We start from the raw sequence: 17664 nt of genomic DNA, 5'->3' as shown, positions 1-17664 counted from the left end.
TAGCGACGTTCTAGTGATGTCACAATGCATCAGGGGCAAAGAGGGCAGTGCCATGTGGGACTGTATTGTCTTTCATACTGAGTACAGATCATGGATTTCATTTTCAAATCAGTAAATGGGACTCAAAATCCCACAAATGAATTCTGCCTAGCAACAAGTGACCCTAAAATGCATAAGGGGCAGGAGGAAAAGTGCCCCACTCCACCCGCAGGATGTTTCATATTGAATACCAAGATAGGAATTAATTTTAGTCAATGAGGGGCCTCTGAATTTTGCCTAGCAACAGGTGACACAGATGTCTCAAATGAATATGAAAAGCATGTCTTTTGTATTGAAAACTAATGTGTATATTGTTGTGAGGCCTATTTTGCGCCTAATGAATTCTGCCCAGCAACAGGTGATGCACAGCGTCACTTCGTCAATTTCTGGAATTTCAAATTGAGAAAAAATACAAATGATGTATTTGAGTCACAATTAAAATTCAAATCAACTGTTATCAAAACAATTTTTTTTTTTATTATGTTTTTTTAACAACAATATGCCATTTGGCTGTGGCTCCGAAAATGTAGCTTTTTTTTTTTCCTGGAAAATGACCCCCCCCCCCCCCCCCCCCCCCCCAATAAATAAAACCTCAAACTTGACTCTTTACAGTGTAGATTAGCAGCTTCAGATAATTGATGTTGAAGCTAGTCAACCATTAAAGATGATAAATTGATGGCTGGTTGTGAGAACAACACACAAGCACGCACACACATCGAGGCGCAAAGTAAAAGTGAGTAAATGCATTTTTGGCGCTTGAGTGCCTTTTTATGATTTGGTGCCTTCGGGGAGCTGATCATCTGCTCATTACTTGGACATGATGACTTGTATCTTTCACTTTTATGACTTTTTATCCTTTACTTTTACGACTTTAAAAAAAAAAAAATCTTTTACACTTTTATGAGCAGAATTCATCACTTGTTTAAAAATTCTCCCAAGCACAAAAACGGAGAATTGATTTTTTTTTCTTTTTTGGATGAATACCTTTTGTGACAGTCAATCAAAATGAGGATTTTGTTTTTTTTTTGTGAAGTGTACAACATTATGGATGAAAATGAAATGATATACTGATGTCAATTTGAAATGAATGATTAGCCGGACATCATGCGATGAGGTCGCCCTCTTGGGGTCAAAATTTGTCATTACACTTTCCTGGGACGTCACCAAAAAAAAAAAAAAAAAAAAAAAAAAAGGAAAATATGTTGTAAGCTGCTGACAACTAGGAAAGTGAAGAAATATTTGAATTTGCTGTGAAAAACTTTTGTTCTGTAGAATGTCAAGAAAATAAGCTATTTTAACCCTTCTTTTCTATTAAACAAATGCAGCTTTATTCTTGAAATAGTCATTTGTTTTTCACGACAATGTACACATATATTCCTAAAAAATACGACCCTTATTCTCAAAATAGTACTTTATGAAAGTGTATGACTCTTGTCTAAAAGACACATTTTTAACATGAAAATATGCAACTTCTCTCAAATAGGACTTTTTTTTTCTCAACAGTTAACTTAGTTTTTCTCAAATTACAGTATAACTTTTTTCCCCAAAAATGTTTTTCCTAGAAATACTTTTTTTTAATTTTTTTTTTATTTTAGTGTTTTGAAAATGCAGAATGTGACTTTTTTTCTCCCTCAAAAATAAACAAATAGGACACATTTTACCTTGAAAACAGCCGCCTTTTTCCTTCCAAATTATGAAACGTTAATACTGTTTTTTGTTATTTGTTTTTGTTAAATTACAGAATGTGATTTCCCCCCTCCAAAAAAGAATGCATAGGCTATTATTTTCTCTCAAATATTTCTTTTTCTGAAACAAGATGATTTTCTTTCTCTCTTACACTTGGTATTGTGAAAAAAAAACAAAAAAAAAAACACCATATTTTCTATTTAACTTTTCTACCCTGCAAGTACAGTGACATTTTTTCCATTTAATTTTCATGACTTTTCACCATTTCAAAAGACTCAGCAGGTGAAGAGCCCGAGTGAAAAAAATGCAATAATGTTGCCTCCAAGTTGTTGTTCATCAGTTTCTTCACTTTGCGCTTGGGAAAGGGCGCCCCCTGCGGTCAGCATCCAAAGCGCAGCCTCTCATCTTTCGGTTGCATAGAAACCAGTGACGGACAACGACCAGAGGAATCGACGAATCGGATCCATTGGAGTAAAGTGCACAAAAAAATGAAAGTAAGGCAAATAGTATAAATGCCGCCATGCTTCTATGATTCTGCTCATACGACATACTCACACACACTCTCTCTCATTGACACTCACAAACATCCTCTCAAAATTTTCACACAAATTCACACACACAGAACAGACTTTGTGTTGACGGGCTAACTTTTGCTAACCTTTCAGCTCACTGCTAACATTTCAAAACACTTGAACGCCTCCCTGAGTCTCCAAGCAGATCGTCACACTCATTTCCACCGAGCGCTTCAGTTAATCCAGCCAACACTTTTTTTTTCTTTCTTTTTTTGCCTTGCCAAAAGGGGCGGACCTCGATACAAAGCTCTGTATTGATTGGTTGCCTAGAAAACATGTACTTCCTAATCTGGAAGAAGACAAAAACAAAATACTTGTGCTATAGAAATTACTATGTGGACAACCGCATAGTTTTTAGGCCACTCGCTTCGATAGCATTTTAGCTAACAAGCCAACTGCAGCAACACATTCTTTTACAGACAGTATGAGTATTATATAACTGTCAATCTTAGAAAAATGTAACAAAGGCTGCTGAGCGTTTTGGTTTAAGAAGTACAACATTAGCATTTATGCTAACAACATTAGCATTTTGTTTAAGAAGCTTCTACGTCTAACACTAACACATTACTTACCTTGGAGATGTGCCTGTTAATTTTTTTTTCAGGGATAAAAATATATATATGGATCGCCGCATAGCTTTTGTCGTATAATGTTAGCATTTTAGCTAATAGCCTTAGCATGATTTTGTTGATAAGCAAACTGCTTATTTTGGAGCAAATTAACATATGCCTTTCTATTTAAGGGATTCGAATGACTTGAACGACCGCATGGCTTTCGGTCTCCGATGTAAGAGTTAGCATTTTAGCTAACAAGCTAACACTTATTACACTTGGGATTGGCCAACTGCATAGCTTTATCTATAGCCATTCATCTGTGCTACTTTTGTGTTTTCATAAAAGGAAATCCATGTGGCGCTTGTGCGGGACTGGACCGGAGCGCTCGGTGAAAACACGACTTCTCCGCGCGTCACGAACCGCCGCCGCGTCCATGAGGCTCCCGTTGAAGGTCGACCCACTTCGACTTGGCCGTTCAATATTCATGCGGCGCTCTCGTCTTCCTGGTCGGCCACGCTGCCGACATCGCCGCTGACGTCCGGATCGGTCCCGCCCTTTTCATCCTCCTCCGCCTCCTCCGATAGAGAGTACATTTTCCTGGAATACTCCGCGGGCCCGGCCTGGTTGCACAGTCGGTGGGGGCAAACCCCGCGGTGGTGTCGTTTGTGGAACACGGCAACGTCGCTGGCGCCGCCGCCGCCGCCGTCCAGAGAGAAGGCCGCGCCATTGGGGAGCCCGTTGTGGGCTTCGGGGGTCCGCGCGGCAGATGCTACCCTCTGGAGGAGGGCGGCGGCCATCTTGAAGCGGTTGGCTTTGCTTTTGGGCTGAGCACGGGAGGCCATCTTGAGGGAGGCGTTGGGGTAAGCCAGGGCAGACTCGGAAGGGCCGATGGCGCCGCCGCCGCCCTGCAGCACCGCTCGCCCCGTTTTCATCATGCCCATCACCTCGTAGCGGAAGCTGGAGATGTCCTGCTTCAGCTCCTGGCGCACAGCAGACACTCATTTCAAGCATTTCCAATTATTAGTGCCCCATTTTCAGGTTTGTGTGTGGTTATCAGTCATTTTGTTTGTGCCTCTATTTCAAACTTTTTTTTTTTATAGCATACTACTGTTCACTCTGTGCTTCCTTTTTGACTTTGTCAGGCACAAAAGTGCCCGATTTACAGACATTAATTTTTTTGTAGCAAACTTTGTAATGCTTTTACTCTGCTTTACCCTGCTTTTTTGCTGTACACTTTCTCATGCACTCAGTTTTGGACCTCTTTTTCAGAGTTCCTACTTTTTCTGGCACTTTTTTTTTTTGTATATTACAATCATAGGTTCATTCTATGCTACTTTTCAGGCTTCACACCTTTTCTGGTATTCATACAAAGCCTACTTTTTTAGGTGTTTTTGTGGTATATTTTGTCACACACACCCTGTGCTCCTTTTTCAGACTTTTTGGGTACTTGTTGGTTGGCATTTTACTTTTTTTTTTTTTGTCTTTTTTTTGTGCACCATACTTTCTCGTGCACTTACTTCAGGCCCCTTCACTGGCACTTCATGCTTTTTGTGATACATTTTGTCACACCCGAACTCTCACTCTTTTTCAGACTTTGTGTTTTGTTTGTCTCTCTGACTTTTGTTTAGCATTTTCAGTCTGTGCACCGTTTCATATATGACCGTTTTCAGGAAACAGAAATTAGTGTAATAGAAAATTACCATTAATTTCATGCAATCCTAAGAAAAAAATGCTTTATTGGGATATATAGGTTTTCCTTTAAAATGATCTGTCATTGTTTGTTTTTGTATTTTTTTTGTATCAAAAGTACTAGTGGTATCGGTACTCAAGACTTGAGTATCGGTCAGAAAAAAAGCGGTGTCGAACATTACTACTTTTTTTTTTTTTGGTTGCATATCTTGTCTTTTTCTGTAGTACATTTTCCCATGTGTTCACCCTGTGCTTCGTTTTCAGGCTTTTGTGTAGCATAATGCTTACGCTTAGTCACAGATAGACCCCAAGTCACTCGCGGTTCTGAAAAGGGCAGCCGGGGCGTTCTTGTTGTCTCACGCTCACCTTAAAGTTGTCTTCCGTCAGGCCTTCCTCGGTCTTGGCGTCTCGGATCATGGCGGCCACGTAGCGCTTCACCAGGTTCCTCAGCACCTCCTGCGCGCACGCACACGCGTCCATCAAAGAGGCCATCAGCACCTTTCCAACCCGGTGCCGCTCGTCTCCGTGGAAACGCCACGGCCCGTTAAGCGGGAGAGAAATGGCGAGCGGCAAAGGAGAAGAAAGAGAAGACGACCCACCACCACCACGGAGGCGCACAAATAGAACTACACACCCCACTGAGTGGCGCTATGACTCATCACTTAATGTCTTCCAGCAGCAGATGGAAATGCACAAATATAGACACACACACATATATACACAAAAAGGGGCGGGATTTACCTGGTACTGATGGTTTATTCTCAGGTTCTCTGCAGCTCGCCTCTGCACAGGAGACAAAGTTTCCTCTTTACACTTCACATGAGAGTGACCACATTTGATCACACATTCAACTTTGAAACCCTAATCCTTCTTTGAAACCATAAGTTTACTTTCAAAACATATTTGAAACCACAACTCTACAGGACTGTCTCATAAAATTAGAATATTGTGGTAAAGTCCATTATTTTCTGTAATGCAATTAAATAAGCAAAAATGCCATACATTCTGGAATCATTACAAATCAACTGAAATATTGCAAGCCTTTTATTGTTTTAATATTGCTGATTATGGCATTTTTTTTACTTGGTCTGAGGAAATATTCTAATATTTTGAGATAAGATTGTTGGCTGAAAATGCCATAATCAGCAATATTAAAACAATAAAAGGCTTGCAATATTTCAGTTGATTAGGAATGAATCCAGAATGTATGGCATTTTGCTTATTTAATTGCATTACAGAAAATAATGGACTTTACCACAATATTCTAATTTTATGAGACAGTCCTGTACTTTCAAACCCTAACTACTTTGAAAACCTACTTTGAACCCTAACCCTGGCTTGAAACCTTATTTTGAAACACTAAGTATGGTTAATGTTTCATAGTTTTAACCATTGTGATAGATTGCAGGCATAAAAAAAAAATTTAAAAAATAAAAATTAAAAAATAAATTAATTTTTAATAATAATAATAATAATAATAATAATAATAATAATAACCATCCATCTTAAATTAAACTTCACGGACCACTGCTGTCTGATGCAGGGCATTTTTAACCATTCAGCAGAATGCCTGCTTTCACCACGATAATCCCTAAATAAATAAATAAATAAATAAATAAATAAAAATAAAAAATACATAAAATAAAAAAAAAAAAAAAATCACTCCTCACCCCGATTGTGCCAATGGTGTCGCGCCGAGCCTCGCCGTTCCCCCGGCACACTCGCGATTTGACCCAGCAGACTAGGTACCAGACGGATTTGGGGCTGGGGACGATGTTGAAGGGCGGCGGCAGGGTGGCCCCCTCCTCAAAGTAACTCATCCACAGCTTTGTGCGGGCAAACTTCCACTCGATGTCAGCGTGATCCTGAGCGAAACGTACGTTACGCGCCCGCAGATTATTTTAATGGTGCGGACGATCCCGCGGCGGCTCCTGCAATTTCTCACCGCGATGTGCTGGTAGGAGTTGTTCATCATGGCGATGAGCATGTTGAGCAGCACCACCAGGGAGATGATGTTGTACGTGCCGAACATGGTGGCGCCCACGAACTCGGTGAATTGGTGGTCGGCGTTCACGTTGGTCACGTACAAACTGATCAGGCCGAAGATGGACCAGAAGAGAGACTGCAGGGTCTCGAACAGCCTGCATGACAAGTTTGACGAGATGACCTGAAGTTAGGAGGTCAAATTTGGAGGTTATAAAGTCATATAAAGTGGGATTATGCCAACATGAGGTTATGAGTGTATAATTTGGGATTATGACAACATGAGGTTATGTGTATTAGGAGTTGCAGAAATGAGTTTGTCACATATGTATAGGAAAACATGGAGATTAAGAAGGCCTACTATGATAGTTTGCAGGTATGAGATCATGAGATTATGAAGTTATAATGTGGGATTATGACAACATGAGGTTATGAGTGCATTATGAGTTGAAAAAATTAGTTTGTCACATATGTATAGGAGAACATAGAGATTAAGAAACTGTGATGATACTTTGCAGGTATGAGATTATGAGATTATGAGGTTATACTGTGGGATTATGACAACATGAGGTTAGGAGATTATGATGCTATCAGGTGATGTGTTTTTTTCCTCAATTGTGAGGTTTGACTCTATAATGTCCCCAAAATTATGACGTCGTCTTGTGATACTTTGAGAGCGTGAGGTTATCATTCGGGATTATGACATGTTGATATGATAAATCTATGATGATATCAGGAGAGGATTTTGTGAGTTATGAGGTTAGATCATGAAGTTGCATCTAGGAAGTGAGATTATGAGGTTACAATGTGGGATTATGACAAAATGAGAACATGAATCTACTCCATGATGATATGAGGAGGTGATTTTGTGAAATACTAAATTATGAGATTGGAAAAAATTTTCAAGTGGATCCCGTTATGGTACTTCGGGGATATATTATGAAGTTATAATCTGGGATGATGACATTTTGAGTTAATCTCTGATGATTTCAGGCGGTGATTTTGTGTGGTATGAGGTTATGAGAATATGAGGTTGAGTCTCAAATTAATTACTGTTATGGTAATTAATGGCTCTCAGGTTCTGAGATTATGAGATTACAAAATGGGATTACAGAGCCATCTGAAGCTTCTGAACTCACGTGGAGAAGGCGTTATTCTGCTCCACACACCGGATGCCTTTACACTTGTCCTTCTCATCTGAGGCTTTGGTTTCGTAGTAGAAGTACAGCTGGTTCAGGCCGTTGGCAAAAGCCAGCAAAACCTGCACAAGGGACAGATTTTTCTACTCAAACTGTCTCCATAATCTCTCAGTCTACAGTGTGTGCTACCAGGCAGTAGATGAAGAGGAACTTGAGGATGTCCAGCAGCATGCGGCCCAGTGAGATCTGCAGGGGTCCCAGGTGGGAGTTGGCCGTGAAGAGCGAGATGAGTCGCAGGGAGCTGAAGATGTTGGCGATGGCGAACACCGCCTCAGCGACCAGCGTCGGGTGCCACATCTCCCACTGGTTCCTGGGTTTACTGCCACTGTACTGCAACAACAACAACAACAAGACAACGAAGAAGATGAAGTCAAGCACGTGAGAAATGTCCATCACGTAGCTGGGCCTACCTTAATGTAGGCTACGATTTTGAGGGAGATGGTGGCCAGGTACAGAGAGTTCATGACAAAGTCCATCAGGTTCCACCAGTCGTGGACGTAGTCCTGGAAACCTCCGTCCCACATTTGCTTGATCTCGGCCCAGATGAAACCTGCAAACACGCACGGAAACACGGTCATTGATACGATGAGGTCGCAGGAGAATATGAGATTATAACGTGGCTCAGGGGTTAATTGCAAAATTATGAGATTGTCATGTTAGGAGATTATGAAGATGATTGTGAAATTTTGAGATTGTGATGTCATTAGGTTATGTAAACCATTAATGAGATATGAGAATCTGAGATTATGAAGTGCTGGGCTACGTGGCCTTGGGGTTGAATTTTAAGTTATGTGATTGTCATGTTAGATTATGGGGTTGAGTCTGTGAAGTTTAGAGATTATGATGCCATGAACCCCCATAAACAATTGATGAGATGAAGGGGCATAAGAAAAGGAGATCATGATATTGATTATAATGTCCTTGTCAGGTTAAGAGATTATAAAGTTTGGTCTTTGAAGTTTATTTTACGATCATTACTATCCTGTTATGATCATTTCAGAATATGAGGTCATGAGATTATGAGGTTATAATGTGGGATTATGAAGACCATGAGATTGTGATGTGAGACGTTCTGTGGTGTTATGATGTCATAGGGTTCTTACCTTAAAAGATGTAATGACTTTGATGACATGAGATTATGAGGCTTTAATCTGAGGCTATGAGGTTGTCTGAGAAAATAAAATCATGATGTCGAGTCGAGTCTAAAACGTTGCAAGATTATAGTCTTTTTATGGTACTTTCAAGATTTAAAATCATGAGATTACGAGGCTATAATATGGGATTATGACATGACTTCATGAGCCTGCGATAATATAATATGATTATTTTTGTGAGATTAAGATGTGAGAATATGAGATTATGATGGTCAATTTAGTAGCATTGGGATTATATCATGAAATTATGAGACCAACGTTGAAATGGTGCTAAAATTATTAAATCATGTTATCATACTTTCGGGATGACATGGGATTATGAAATTATAAAGTGGGATTATGACTCCACAAGGAATTTATGATGCAGCAACATATGAGGTCATGAGGTTCTTACCTTAAAAGATGTCATGATTTTGATGGCATGAGAATATGAGGCTATAATCTGAGGCTATGAGGTTGTCATAAAACAACAAAATCATGAGGTTGAGTCCAGTCTAAAATATTGCAAGATGATAGTCGCTTTATGATACTTTCAAGGACGTGAACGTCGCCGCTAAGCGCGGTGATGTGCGCGGGGCGTGTACTGGATGGAGGTTCGGCGCTTGGAGGAGAGGCAGTTTGGATGGGACTGGAAAATTGGACCATTCTTTTTGTGTGTCTGGTGCTCATCGCGAACGCAGCAGCTGCTTGTTTATGAGCTATTTTATAAGCAAACTTAACTTGTGTGTGATGCCATGCATGTTGAGATCGTGTCTCTGATCAACTGCTGACAGGAGACTGATTCTGTCTTCTTTCATCTAAAAACCGCTTCAAACATCAAAGCGTATGTAGGGATGGAAGAATGTTGATTTGTTGTGATTGTATTGGATTGGTGTTAATGTTTTATGTTATGTTATGTTTGTTTTTTGTGTTTCTGTAAAGCGCTTTGTGACAGCTCAGGCTGTTTGAAATCGCTATATAAATAAAGTTGTAAAATCATGATATTATTATGACATGACTACGAGTCTGCGATAATATAACGTGATTACTTTGTAAGATTAAGACATGAGGATATAAGATTATGATGGTCAATTTAGTGGCATTGGGATTATATCATGAGGTATGAAATTATGAGACCAACGCTGAACTGGTACTAAAATTATTGTCATGTTATCATACTTTCAGGACGAGATGGGATTATGAGGTTATAAAGTGGGATTATGACTCCACAAGGAATATATGTTGCATATGAGGTCATGAGGCTGTCCTGGCGTGATCCCGGACCCACCCAGCACCCAAGGCAGGATCATCCACTCCACAGTGGTGGGCGCCGGGCCCTGGCGGTCCTGCTCGGTGGTGACGATGTGCTGCGAGGCGAGCAGCAGCAGGAAGAGGAAGGTCAGGTAGGACGCCGTGTGGCAGATGAACTTGATGAAGGGCTTGCGGATGAACAGCCCGTAGCGGCTCTTGGGGGCCGTGAGGTAGCACAGGGCAAACGCCGGGTACAGGAGCCCGATGAAGACGCACGTCAGGAATTTGCCGGCCCAGTGGCGCCGCCTCCAGCCGGGGAACTCGTCGTACCAGCGCGACGCCAGCAGCTGCTGGCAGTTTGGCTGCGCTACAAACTGAAAACACAAAGATCAGGAGCTAAAGTGCTGTTGTTGTTGTTTTTTTTTTTTTTTATTTAATTAGTGTACTGCCACCTACAGGACTGGAGTGGAACAGATTTTTCTGTATAAATGTGCATGACAGTTCATTTGTACTGGGGCCAGCTGTAGTGATAAAAGCCAGCTGTTTACTGCCCCCTAGAGGGCTGGAGTGGAACTCTACGGTATGTCAGGATTATTTTAATCAAAGCAGTCAGACGGCCATGTTCCAAATGGGTTTGGTCTTGGCGGAGGTCTGCTCTCGACCGAGTGACTTTCCAGTTGGAGGTGGCACAGGGCTGTGATAATGCGCGCAAAAGCACACACGCACACAACCACGCAAACAATGTGAAGTCGAGCCACAAGATCAGAGCCACAAAGCGTCGACCCGCATCGTCGGGTGCCAACTCTGCAGCCCGGTTACCGTGGCAACAAGGGCTCCTAATTTTGTGTGTGTGTGTGTGTGTGCGCGTGGAGTGACTCACATTTCTAGACGTAAAAATGTCAAAGGAGCACAAAAGTCGAGAAGAAAAGTGAAAAGCAAAGCCAAAGTGTCTCACTAAAAGGGTCTGACGCACGCCCACCACCTTGTCAGATGAGATTTTGAACACATGAGGTGACATGAGAGGATGAGATTTTGATGAGATGGAGTTACAGGGTGAGGTTAGCACAACATGAGGGCAGTTTAAAAAAAATAAGATGTCATAGTATAGACCTGTTATGATACTTTGAGTGCATGAGGATGTGCGATGATCAAATTATAACGTGGGATTATGACACCATGAGGCTAACTCATTCACTGCAGAGGACATTTATATTCGTCAACTAAAATCCAACCATTCACTGCCGCTGACATAACGAACGCCTCTCTGAGTCGTTGTTTAGCTGTTTTGTCATTTGAGATATCACAAAAATTAAATCTATTAGCGTCAACGTCAGTGCCTCTTTATCCAAAAAGCTAATTTTCTCTGATTTTTAGTCTCATGCTCTACTGCTGATTACGAAAGAACAACAAAGGATGGAAATTAGGGGTGTCAGGAGATTAAAATTTTTAACTGTAATTAATCGTATTGATTCTACAATTAAATAACAATTATATTTGTTCTAAATATACAACAAAATGTACAATAAAATGTTTATGTACCAAGTTTTCATACTCTTTTTAACATAAAAGGGGGGGAAATGTTAAACGAATAGAAATATGGTTACATTTTAGTCATTGATACAGTAATATCATAATAATTCATAAAATTGAGTTAACATTAAAAAGCTGTACTGTACTTTAAAAAAGGAATGTGATATTAATTTGTATTGAGGTCATTTTTCTGCCACTAGATGGCATAATTGCATTTGTAAGACGTTGGTGACAACTCAGTGCATTTTCTTTTCATATTAAGAGCTGTCTCATCTTTAACATGAAATAACTTGTGAAATTCTGCACATTTATAAAATTGTAAAAATACAACTTGACCCCAGTATCCACAAATATATGCATTATTCTTAAAATTATTACTGTTAAAATTTGACGTGGATGTGGCTGCTGGAATTCCCCCTGTACAGGCTTTCCAAGTAAGGGGCAGCCATTAATTGCGCATTTAAAAAAAATAAAAAATAAAAAAAATAGTGGCATTAAAGGAACTTTAAATTAACTCAATATTACCACACTATATTTGACACCCCTAATGGAAACAAACTTTTTTTTATGTTGGACAAAGAGTGTCTACACTTTCTTTTGCTTATGTTGAACACAATATCTTGTGTTTCTTGAAAGATTATTCAAAATGCTGGCAGGAAACATGTTTCAAACAGGAAGTCAATCAAAATTCATCCAGCGTGTTGAGTTACACACCAATGTTTACCGCATGTTACAAAAAGTAAAGAGAGCGAGACGTCCCCAGACTTTCCTGCCTGAACGGGCTTCTGTAAAACATGCAAAGTGCCTAACGTTTGTTACAGAATGCAAAACACACACTCATTGTAATCTCCTTTTAGTGTGTCGACAACATATCCAACAAAATGTGCTTCAAAGCGAATGGAGCGAGGCTCCCCGGGCTATTCTGCCTAAACGGGCTGCGGTAAAATTAGCAGCGGAAGATAAGCCGAACCCGTTTGCACCACGGCAATTTTTTTTTTCTCCGCGTGGACGTGAGCTCGCCGGGTGTGACGGAAGCGGCGACGCGGCGGATCACAATGATAAGATCAGCGTGAAAAGCACAGATTATCTCCCGCCTCGTCCCCCGGGGGCCTCGGTGGGATTACTTTCATTTGCACTTGATCAAGTGCAGATGTGAGCGGCATGAAGAGCTTCAATATGGCTCCATTTAGGGATGTTTTTTCTGCTTTTAAGGAGCAATACAGGATGTCACCTTTATGTACCTTTGTTTTGTTTTCTCGTTAGCGACGTGCATTTAAGTTGTCCCGCTCAATCTCACTCACTGGCCTCACATCATTATACCCTGAAATGATCATAACAGGACTTTATAATCTCATGTCATATCCTTAAATGAAGACTCAAACTTACGGTCTCATCATCATTTCACCTCACAACATCATCTCATGTTGCTTTATATTATCAATCTCATGGGATCATAACCTCAGATGTCATATACTCAATCTCATTGTCATGACTGGGTCATGCTAGGGTTAAGTTTGGGTCATGCAGGGGTTATGTTTGGGTCATGACCGTGAGGTCAAGTGTCTGTTTTGAACTGATGTAACCGTCATCTGGTTTCAACTGGAAAAACGCTATGTGATGTCAAGACACTTTAATCCCTTTACTTGGTCAACAGCCAATCAGATAATTCCATGTCAGTCCTGTTACCCACATGTCTAGCCACAGCCAATCCGATCAATTGACTGTCTATTTAAGCCAAACCGAGAAGTGTATGTTTGTTGGATTATTACCTCGGGGGGCTTGGCATCTTGTGATTCTCGATGCATTCTCATTGTTTCTCGTCTAGTCAAGTTGTTCTACGCCTCTTGATGTTATGTGACTAAAGAGTTAAAATCTTATTTGTATCTGCGTTTTGGGATCCAACTTCAGAACCTAACACTCATAATCTCATCACACCCTCAAAACATCATAACAGCACTTCATAATCTTCAACCCTAATCTCAAAATGTCATCGACTCAAACTCAATCTCATCTGCTCATGTCGCCAAAATTCACGCATTTCATGATCCTAATTGTACAGCAGCCCGTTTAGGCAGCAGATTACACGATGTTTTACATTTATACAAGCTAAAAACAAAGTTAGTATGAACATAGTTGTTTTTAGTTCCACGTGCCACATGGAACATCACTCACTTTCCTTTTACATCTTGTTTCATATTCTACTACAGCCCATTTAGGCAGCAAAACTCTATTTTACATTTATATTCATTGAATACAGTTAAGATATGAACTTGATTGTTTTTATTCTACATGCAGCATTAAACTTCACGCTACTTCCTGTTTACTTCCTCTTTCATGCTTATTTAGGCAGCAAAGACCAGGGATCTTCATTATTATTCTGAATTGAAGCATTTTTGTGTCAATGTGCCATACCGCCTTTCACTCACTTCCTGTTTACGTCATGTTTCTAATTGTACAGCAGCCCGTTTAAGCAGCCGAGACCAACGTCCATATGGAATGTTATATTGCGAGCGATCAATTCATGGCGCTTATCCGACATTTGAGTGTTTTCCAGAAAGTCATAAATGATCTCCTCGTGACTCACTTTGACATTTCTATTCTAGTCGGGCCTGAGTGTTGCATAAGCTGCACAAAGTGTTTATGAGAGCTCTCAGCATAGACAGGATGCGGCCAGCATGAGAACTTAGAAAGGAGCCCGAAATGACTTTTATTCCCTCTCTGAGAAGTCCGATTTGATTTCCCACAGAGAAAAGCTCAGCACGCGTCCAGTCTTTTATCATTGCAGCGCGAGGCTCGTTTGTCACTCCGCTCGACGTTTTTGGATGGGAATTCTCATCTGAGCTACGCCAAGACGACGGCATCACTCACTGCGCGTCATCTCGCGCGTAGTTTGTGTCATATGATGAAGTGGCTTGGCGCTTGCTTGTGATGCTTAAATCATGATGAGGTTGTGAGGACATGAGGTTAGGTGTTGATGTGGGCATGATGTCACAAGGATGTGATGTCATGAGATTCTGAGATCGTGGGGTTATGAAGATGTGATGTCATAATGTATGTGGGTGTGATGTCATTGGGTAAGTTGAAGTCAGGAATGTATGAGGTCATTTATTTCACTTGGTGAGAATGTCAAGAGGCTATTATAAAATTATATCATGAGGTTGTGATGACATGTCATGAGACAATGAGGACATGTGGTCATGAGGTTATCAGATGCATGAGGTTTGTGGGGTCATGATGTCACAGGTCATGAGGTGAGATGATATCATGAGGTTGTGAGGTTGTGTCATCTATCATGAGGCAATGACGTTATGAAATGAGATGGCATGAGGTTTGTGGAGTCATGATGTCATGAGGTTGGGACATGTGGGGTCGTGTCATGAGCCTATGTGGGCATAATCTCATGTGGTTATGAGGTGTCATGACATCATGAGGTTATGGAGACACGACGTCATGATGAATGTGGCCATGATGTCATAGCAATGTCATGAGGTTAGGAGATGAGAATGATGTCATGAGGTTATAAGATGATGTCATGAGAAAATGGGGACATATGGTCATGGGGTTCTGAGATGTATGAGGTTTGTGGGGTCATAGGTCATGAGGTTAGAAGATATGAGGTTGTGAGGACATGTGTCATGAGGCAATGAGGTCATGAGGTTATGACGACACGGCGCCATGATGAATGGGGCTATGATGTCATAACTAGTTTTGTTTGGTATGAGGACACAATGCCATGAGGTTAGGAGATGACATATGATGTCATGAGGTTATAGGATGATGTCATGATGTGAGGATGTCATGAGAAAATCGGGACATGTGGTCATGAGGTTATGACAACACAGCGTCATGATGAATGGGGCTGTGATGTCATAACTATTTTGTTTGTATGAGGACACAATGTCATGAGGTTATAAGATGATGTCATGAAGTTTTGAGGACATATCACGTCATGTGATGAATTTGAGGTGGTATGAGGTTTGTGGGTTCATGATGTCATGAGGTGGTTAAAAGATGATGATGATGTCATAAAGTTGGGAGGATCTGAGGTCATGTGTCATCAAGTTATGAGATGTGATATCATGAGGACATGAGATCATGAGGTTATGGAGATATGATTAGAAGGTGATGATGACATGAGGTTATGAGTTCATGGGATTGTGAGGGCGGTGTTATTACGTCATGACATCATTAGCATGAGCTCATCATGGCATGAGGTTTTGACGACATCATGAGGTGCTGGAACGGGCATGATATCATGAGGTTCTGCATTTGTGAGGTGACGAGTTGATGATGTCACGAGGTCTGAATGATCATCGGCAGCGGAACCTCTTTTTGGTGGTACTTGATGGCCAACTTGAGTCTGGCCAGGTCCCCGTTGCCCTCCTCCTCCAGCAGGTTGACGTCATCTCTGTAGTTGAGGATCATCTCAAGTTCTCTGGAGCTCCTGGTCTGGTCCAGGAGGTCTTTGGCAAACTCCTTACACTGCTGAGACAGCTCCTCGTATTCCGATTTGAACTCGTTCTCCACCTGGAACCAGGCAGTCCGTCGCTCGTTACTCGTGGTTCACCGGTTAAATCTGTTCCGTTTTCGGCTTACCTTGCTGAGCTCCTGCAGCTCCCAGCTGAGCCTGAAGGCGGTGAGGAATGGGTCCTCGCTGGAGAGCGCGATGAGGGAGGGGCTGGACAGCGCCTTGTAGATGTTGAGGCGCGAGCGTGAGTGTCGCAGGCTGTCCACGTCCGAGCTCGACACGCACTCCACGCAGTTGCAGCGGACCTGCGCGCGCACACACACAAACACGCTGAACTGGTGCCTGAATGATTGCACCCCCTTGGATTTTATTGACCTTCTTGCGTTTTATGGACCTTCTAATAAGCCTCCTGTGGACAATTGTTGAGAATTAGCGCTCGTGCTAAAACATCTGAAGCATTTTTTTCATCTGGTTTGTCCGTTTTGGTGATGTAATGGTCACAACAAAGAAATTCTATTCCGTTATGTTCCAAGGCGTGAGCTGATGCACCGTAACGTTATGATAGTTTTGCATTTCTTATTATAGTTTGACTTTATTTCATCTGGACTTTTGTTTTTTAAATTGTGGGAATGCTGAAGCATTCCACACTTTTTGCGGCGTAACAACTCCCACATAATACTTCCAATTTACATTGTTCAAATTTCAACTAGCTAAAAAAAATTCACTCCTCCCGGGGTATATATTATCTGATTCCACATTTCTTACAGCATTTGCACAAGTTCACATTTAATATCAACTTTTCCCCATTCATTTTCAATGGGACAGACGTTGAACTTTTCCAAAGTATCACTTGCCACACCCACTTCCATACATATAACTTATCATTATTACCAGGTGTCTGATACTGCTCTGTGGCACAGTTGGTGAAGCGCATTGTCCAGTAACCAGGAGGTTATAATTTCATAATGTATCTCTCAATTGGTTTCATAAGCATTCCACATGCATTCAAATCTTAGCATTCAGCTTTCAGCATTCCCACACAATTTCTCCAGAAATTGCACTTGGTCTAGTTCAGTTTGTTTTGATCAGTTTTTAGAGCAGGTTTGTTCATTTTTATAAGTTTGTATTTTTTGAAAAAATGCAGCATTTTATGTAGTTTTAGAATGAGTTTTAGTTGGGGTTTTTTTAATATATGGCACATTTTCGTTTGATTGTTTTACTTAACTCAGATAAACATCAAAGACAAATTTGACTTTAAGAGATTTTCGGACATCTCATGGAAAACATCAAAAACAGTTTTGTTTTTATTTAACAAACTTAGTATGTCTTTTAGTTAACATTAAAAACAATCAGGATTTCAACCAACCAAATGTACATGTTTTTGTAAAAATAAAAGGTCTTCGATCAACCTAATGTGCATGTTTTACTTTTTCTTCCAAAGCATCATCGTCTTCCACAAACCTAAAGTGTTTTTTATAATCAACAAAGACAATTTTGCCTTCAATAAAGCGAACATGCATCTCTTTTTAAGCAGTCTTCAACCAACAAAACCTGTTTTCA

At 40.8% G+C, this 17664-nt stretch overlaps 1 protein-coding gene across 1 annotated transcript in view; it reads right to left on the bottom strand.

Moving 5' to 3' along the window:
- Nucleotides 1-982: 982 nt before the first annotated feature.
- Nucleotides 983-17664, bottom strand: part of LOC144005771 (short transient receptor potential channel 4-like) — a 43644-nt gene continuing 26962 nt past the window's right edge. Inside the window, exons 10-20 of the mRNA XM_077504085.1 lie at nt 16233-16409; nt 15963-16163; nt 10144-10480; nt 8133-8272; nt 7852-8052; nt 7663-7784; nt 6486-6681; nt 6211-6405; nt 5282-5323; nt 4907-4996; nt 983-3831 (exon numbers count right to left, since the gene is read on the bottom strand). Of these exons, the coding sequence (XP_077360211.1) occupies nt 3334-3831; nt 4907-4996; nt 5282-5323; nt 6211-6405; nt 6486-6681; nt 7663-7784; nt 7852-8052; nt 8133-8272; nt 10144-10480; nt 15963-16163; nt 16233-16409 (2199 nt within the window). The 3' untranslated portion in view covers nt 983-3333. The remainder of the gene's footprint in view (nt 3832-4906; nt 4997-5281; nt 5324-6210; nt 6406-6485; nt 6682-7662; nt 7785-7851; nt 8053-8132; nt 8273-10143; nt 10481-15962; nt 16164-16232; nt 16410-17664) is intronic.

Source organism: Festucalex cinctus, chromosome 18, assembly GCF_051991245.1.
Source record: "Festucalex cinctus isolate MCC-2025b chromosome 18, RoL_Fcin_1.0, whole genome shotgun sequence".
In the NCBI taxonomy this organism is placed as follows: domain Eukaryota; kingdom Metazoa; phylum Chordata; class Actinopteri; order Syngnathiformes; family Syngnathidae; genus Festucalex; species Festucalex cinctus.
This window is presented reverse-complemented; position numbering and strand designations above follow the sequence as displayed.